A 6,949-nucleotide genomic window follows, 5' to 3' on the forward strand; every position below is an offset into this window, starting at 1 on the left:
AAAAAAAAAGCTTCTCCAAGTTTTTGTTTTTAGGTCATGGGGCTTAAATTCAGGGCCTGAATTCTGTCTCTGAGCTGTTTTGCTAAAGGCTAGCACTCTACCACTTGAGCCACAGCTCCACTTCTGGCTTTTTGCTAGTTAATTGGAGATAACAATTTTACCAACTTTTCTGACCAGGCTGACTTCAAACCTTGATTCTCAGATCTCAGCCTCTTGAATAGCTAGAATTACAGGCACAAGCTACCAATGCCCAGCAAGTGAAGCTTTCTGAATACAAGATGGAATACTTTTCATTCCTTGTAACGATGGCATTGGATTAAGGTAAAAAAAACTCAGCTCTGGAAATAGGCCAGAAGCCAACATAGTCTGGGAGGATGGCTATTTACAGGCCATTCTGAGGACTGTGAGCCACATAGAAAGCAGCATCATTTTATGGAAGAAGAAGGAGGAGGAGGAGGAAGAGGAAGAGGAGGAGGAGGAGCAGCAGCAGCAGCAACAGCAACAACAACAGGAGGAGAAGGAAGAAGAGGAGGAGGAGGAGAAGGAAGAGGAGGAGTCTTGAGTACCCTTAAGATTCCTATGTTTGCCTTTGTTGTCACCACCCACCCACCTCTTCAAACAAGCAGTCAGGAGCATGATTGGTCCCTTGCTCTTCTGTGCCCCAGTTATGGGAACACATACATCCTTTTCAGTGCTTCCTTCTTCCAGTCCTAGTCCCTCCACTCCAGCTGAAGTGTTCACCATCCACCACTAAAAACGAACATAGTCTCACTTATTTCCTTATTGATATTCATTCAGTAATTTGCAAACCAGCTCTGTTGGGCTCTGCTCTATCTCTACCAATCTCCTGTTATATTTCTGATCTGACTTGGTCATTCCTTTTGCCTACAAATCTTGCCACAGGATTGACCCCATACCTGTTCTCATGGGCCTTCATGACTTAGCCTCCAGTGTCTGTGCAGCCCCAGGGTATGAGCAATGACTCCCTGATTTTGCCCTTGTATACCAATCACTCCTGGCTGTCCAGCATTTCCTGGCACCCTCTGCTTACTTAAATAGCTCTGTCTCTCCTGAGAAAGTTGACAAAATGTCTCCTGGTGAAAGAAGCAGCTTCTTTCTTTACAATGAGAATTCCCACTCCATTGCTTTGAGTCAGAAAAAGCAGAATCTTGGCTTATAATTGCCAAAGCATGCACTGTATCTCTTCCCTTTCCAACCCACCATGAAAGATGTGGGGGGGGGGTGCTTGTCCTGGGGCTTGAACTCAGGGCTTGCACACTGTCCCTGAGGTCTTTTATTCAAGGCTAAGGCTTGAGCCACAGCTCGATTTCTGGCTTGTGTTTAATGGAGATAAGAGTATCATGACTTTCCAAGCTGGATTTGAACTATGATTCTCAGTTCTGAGATCTGTCCAGATCTCAGCCTCTGGACAGAGGTGAGCCACTGTACCCAGCTCTTGAAGTCTTTTATGACAATCCTATCAATGGATTCATCAATGGGTTCATCCATTTCTGTATAGCAAGACAGTGGAACTGCCTCAAATGGGACCTTATTGTCTCTTATGAACAGTCTTGAAGACTGAGGCCCCCAGATATGCCTGCATCAGTCAACAAACACATTGGGCTCCAGTGATGTGAGGCCCAGAAGGTGAGGGTGGGAGCCTGGGAGATTCTGAGAGCCCTCAATCTCTGGAGTGTGGGAAGCTCAGTTAACCCTAAATGCCTAAGTGTATCAAGTGAGCACACCAGGAAGTCCTCCTGGGTATCCCACCCTTTACAATCAGGTCTCTCTCCTTCATTTATTCATCCAGCAAATATAACACTATGTGCCAGGATTTTTATTTTCTTTTTGAGTGGAGATATAGCAAACAGAAGATAGGCCAAAATCCTGGATCTAGAAAGACAGCAAAATTGAGAAGTGCTAGTGTCTAGCTGGAAGTCTCTCCTCAAGAAGTGATCTTGTAAAGAAGGTCATTGTCTCCCCTTAGGAAAAAGACATTAGAAGAAAACCCTGAAGCAAGTAAAGAACTAGACGCTGCCGCCACCACCATCATCTCCTCTTCTGTGCAGTTTTGTTGCAAATATATGAGATCCACATTTCCAGGAGAGGGGAGGGGGGGAATGGTGCGTTCACTCCATCAACAGGAAAAGGAAGAACGCAGTACCGAAGGGAAGAAAAGCCCAGGACAACAGAAATTATTCTATATTGAACTGTCTCTGATGGACACTTGAAAACCAGCGCGGGGGCAAAGCCGGCACTCCGGGGCCGAGGGGCTCCCGGGGGGCCCCTTTCCCGGGCTGTCAGGCTAATCCCACCGCCGTCTCCCACCCTGCCCCGCCTACGGGGGCATTTGCTCTGGTGGTGAATAAAGTTCAAACCCCGCAGAAGCAAGCCCAAGGAAGCTCTTTGAGCAGCACAGCAGTGTGGCCGCTTGGGGAGAGGCCCCCCGGAAACTAGGGGATCGGCCCAGGGCTCAGAGACTGGGGGGGCGCCGAGCGGCCCCGAGCTCACGCAGCCTGGGCCGTGCGCCTCTGCACCTGCCCAGGGCCTCTGGGCCTGCGGAGCACGAGCTGGCTCTCTGTCCTGACGCTGAACTTTCTCGAAATAATCAAACTCCGAAATGCCACCAAGGAGTTGGGATTCCCCCTTTCTGTCCTCAGCCTCGGGGTGTAGAGATGGAGGATTAAGTGTGCGTCCGGTTCCAGGCCGCTTGACCGCACTCTCAGGGATGCTATTTTGCTTGGATCTGGGGGTCTCTCCCGCGCCGAGTTGCACAACAAACCATTTAAACATTTCAGCACAAAACCCCAATCCATTGTGGGGCCACACATTAAAAAGTGTTATTCGCTTTGATGTTTTTGTCTAATGGCTCTAAAGTGAAAGAAAATGTTTTCCTATTACTTAATTCAATCATAGCGAAGAGACTTGGTAAAAAGCCCACGGATTTTACCCCAAAGTGTGACAGAGTTCTCTTTGTGTTTGCTTATCCTCCGCTGTCACACACTTTAATTCGCCTCTCTTTATCTGGCATTCAAAACTTTCTTCAATGACATTCAATAAGGTCCAGAGGCTGGAGAGAGAGAGAGAGGGAGAGAGGGGGGAAAAACTGGTTATTTTTCTCCCCTCGATATTCTTTCCCAGTAGCTTTGGCCTTGCTTGTATTCAGGGGTCTTAACCCCTTCCTCGCCAGAAGCGCGGGTTGGCTCTCAGGAGGGCTCAGCCCTGGCACCTACCCGAGATCTCAACTCTAGGACATGGTGGACCCTTTTACCCCGCTCAGGCCCCAACTGCTGTAGCTCCCAACCCAGCTCAGCCCAGCAGGGAGTCCCTCTCTCGGTCCCAGAACCCCGCTCCTGCCTCACTCTCAACCGCCCAGCCCATCCCCAAATTCCCAGAGAGCAATTAGAATGGGAATTAGGCTGCATCGATGCGTTCCTGCCCGCTTGGAGGAACTTTAGGGCCTAGAATATAGTTAGCTTAGGGGATACCCCATGCTCAACAACTAAGGAAATATGGAACCTTTATTTCTGCTTTGATGTTGTGTGCCTTCTGTGCAGGTTAGTTTCCACATATCGCCTCCACCTTTTATGGAAGCAGGTTTTTTTTTAAATTATTATTATATTTTTCTCACCCAGAACAAATTCTCTTTGCAACACAATAAGGTGTTGCGATTGTTTTTGCAAAGATGTCATCAACGGTGAAAACCCACGTAGACGCTCCGAGTTTGGGCAACCTTATTCTTGGGGCGTTGATTTCTCCCCACCCCACTCCACCCCACCACCCTACCCCCCTCCGGAAAGCGTCCTCCTCCATTCCTCACAATTCCATTCATGGACGGGAGCAGGTGACTGCAGCGAATTGTTGCCAATAAAATCGAAAGTAAATGTCTCCCAGGAAAAGTCTGGGCTTTAAATTCGAAAATATGTATGCTAATTTCCCATTGTATGGTAAAAAGCTCCTGTACCGGCGGCTTTTCAGTCGGAGGACGATCTTAAAAGCTGAAGCTGTGGGCACAGCGTCGGGCGTTTGAAGTTGTTTAACCATTGTGTGACCAGAAAGAAGAGAAAGACGCGACGGGTGGAAGGAACAGGGTCTTGGGGAGAGTAGCCCAGTCAGGGAGGGCGAAGGCAGCCCAGCCCACAGTGAAAGACAACTGCCCTTCACTCAGCCCCACGTCGCGGGAAGGCGATGGGCTCCGAGCGCACCAGTCTGTCTAGCGGAGAGTGCGCGAAAGATCCGCGCTGGCACCGAACGTCCACATTCGCCACTCTTGACGAAGAGGAGCGAGACCTCCATGAGCATGATCTGCCTCCGTCCATGACTCTCAGCATAGGTCCACCCTCCCCCCACACACCACACCCCTTCTTTTTCTTCTTCTGTAGCTCCAAGGTTTCGTGGTTTGACTGGAAGAGCCGGTGAGCCCGGATCTTTGAAACAAAAGACTGGGCGTTGTGGCCAACACCAAAGTTAAAGCCATTTGAGAAACCCTGTGTGTGTGTGTGGGGGGGGTGGAGACGGTTACCAGAGGGACAGCGATGGGGCCAATACTGGATGCAAAACTGTGAGTCTTTCTCCCTTTCCAAAGGCTGAACCCCGACCCTTTCTCTGGAGCCCCAACCCTACTTCCAAACACAGGGTGTGGAGAAAGGATTCCACAGGTGGAAATGTGAGGCCAGCTGCCAGGACGCTCCCGGGTTGCAACTCCCGAGTTGAGTTCGGAGAACTGGCTGGAAGCAGTGTTGTTGGGAGCGGAGGGGGAGAATCTCAGAAAGGAGGGGAGAAGGATGGAGGGGTCCAAGGATGGAGCGGGCAGAGGGGATGAGAGTGTGCGCCCCTGGAGAATCTGTGGAAGAGAGGCAGCGGGGGATGCAAAAATCAAAAAGCTAAAAGGCCGGTCGCCAATGCAAAGCCAAAGGGGAGTGAGGAATAAAGAGAAAGAAAAGAATATTAAATCGCGGGAGAATGAGAAAATAAACCCGCAAAAGGGAGAGGAGGGGCGAGGGCGCCTGTTACGGCGTGGGTGGGGTTGACAAGAATAGAGTACATTATGCAGTTCATTTAGTTAACAAGTGAAATAATGAGGAAGCGTGCAGAGTGAATGCCAAGAGAAAAGGCACAAAAACCCTATTGAGAGGCCCCGGCCGCTCCTGGCGTAGCCCATCACATGGCAATAGTCCTATTTAAGCGGCGCCGCCGGCGCCTTTCAGCACCACTAGCGCTGGCCAGCACCCCGCGCTCTTTGGGCTGCGCCCGCGGCTGCAGCGACCGCCGCTAAAGACAAGCCTCGGCGTCTCGGGGGCTGACGCAGCTGCGGGCGGCCGGGGCCTGGGGGAAGCGCGTGGAGGGCTCGGGGTTCCAGAGGGCGCAGTGGGCGTGCTGGCGGCGGGGCAGCCGCGCGCCGGGACCATGCCGCGCTCCTTCCTAGTGGACTCCCTGGTGCTTCGTGAGGCCGGCGAGAAGAAGGCGCCCGAGGGGAGCCCACCGCCTCTTTTCCCCTATGCGGTGCCGCCGCCGCACGCGCTGCATGGTCTCTCGCCCGGTGCGTGCCACGCGCGCAAGGCCGGGCTGCTGTGCGTGTGCCCTCTCTGTGTCACCGCCTCGCAGCTACACGGGCCCCCCGGGCCGCCCGCGCTGCCTCTGCTCAAGGCCTCCTTCCCGCCCTTCGGTTCCCAGTACTGCCACGCGCCCCTGGGGCGCCAGCACTCGGCTGTGTCGCCGGGGGTCGCCCACGGCCCCGCCGCTGCCGCCGCCGCCGCCGCTCTCTACCAGACCTCCTACCCGCTACCGGACCCCAGGCAATTCCACTGCATCTCCGTGGGTAAGCGGGGCCGCCATGCGGAGGCGCGGGGCAAGGGTTGGGAGAGCCTTGGGTGCGGTGCGGGGGACAAGTTCGGGGGACTGTGAGGGTCCCCGATGGGCACCGGAGGGGGGCGCTCAGGGTTGTGGGTGGACGGAAAGCGGGGGACCGTGACGCCCGAGACAGGGGAAGAAAATCCAGGTTCCGCAGGGCGGCGTTTAGGGAAACTTGTGAGCTGGGGTCCAAAGCGCTCCAAAAAGGCGCTCCAGGACCTAGTGAGAATGGGGATCTCGCTGTTTGGCAAGGAGACAGGGGCGTTCGCGCTGTTGCCGATCATGTTGAGTCGAAGAGGCGTGTGGGAGTCCAAGGTCCAGGGCTCCTAGACGCCTATCAGTAGGCGACTGAGGCCGAAACACTGGGGTCTGATTATTTCCCTCTCTGCACCGCCATCCTCTTTAGACAGCAGCTCTAACCAACTGCCCAGCAGCAAGAGGATGCGCACGGCGTTCACCAGCACCCAGCTGCTAGAGCTGGAGCGCGAGTTCGCTTCCAATATGTACCTGTCTCGCCTTCGACGCATCGAGATCGCGACCTACCTGAATCTGTCCGAGAAACAGGTGAAGATCTGGTTTCAGAACCGCCGAGTGAAGCACAAGAAGGAAGGCAAAGGCAGCAACCACCGTGGCAGTGGCGGTAGTTCGGGTGCGGGTACCGGCGGGGGCGCACCGCAAGGCTGCAAGTGCGCCTCGCTGTCCTCCACCAAGTGTTCAGAGGATGACGATGAATTGCCCATGTCCCCGTCCTCCTCCGGGAAAGATGATCGGGATCTCACGGTCACTCCGTAGGCGCGCGCGCGCGCCTCCCTTGGCCCGCCGCCCCTGGACTTCCCCGCACCTCAAACACTGATCCTGGACTCCATGCTGATTCCTAGGCACCCGATGCCGATTGACTGCCTCGCACGGATTTGGTACGGCTTTGCAGAGCCGCCCTCCCCTTCCCCCCCACCCCCCAGCTCTGCGCAGAACTGAGTGCTTAGCAGAGTCCCAACGGTGGTGTCCCGGGCAGAGCAAACTCCAAGCTGTAAATCCTGCGGTCTTTCTCGGCAGAGCAAGCTACTCGGCTCTGCTGGCACGCTCGCCCCGGGCATCTCCT

At 54.0% G+C, this 6,949-nt stretch overlaps 1 protein-coding gene across 1 annotated transcript; it reads left to right on the forward strand.

Annotated features, from left to right (window-relative positions):
- The first annotated feature begins 5,366 nt into the window (after positions 1–5,366).
- On the forward strand, positions 5,367–6,646 carry Gsx1 (GS homeobox 1). The gene is made up of 2 exons (XM_013027291.1): positions 5,367–5,818; positions 6,257–6,646. The coding sequence occupies exons 1-2, from the start codon at positions 5,407–5,409 to the stop codon at positions 6,640–6,642; spliced, it is 798 nt and encodes a 265-aa protein (XP_012882745.1). The 5' UTR covers positions 5,367–5,406; the 3' UTR covers positions 6,643–6,646.
- The last annotated feature ends 303 nt before the right edge of the window (positions 6,647–6,949 follow it).

The sequence above is a fragment of the Dipodomys ordii genome, unplaced genomic scaffold, assembly GCF_000151885.1.
Source record: "Dipodomys ordii isolate 6190 unplaced genomic scaffold, Dord_2.0 Scaffold102, whole genome shotgun sequence".
In the NCBI taxonomy this organism is placed as follows: Eukaryota; Metazoa; Chordata; class Mammalia; order Rodentia; family Heteromyidae; genus Dipodomys; species Dipodomys ordii.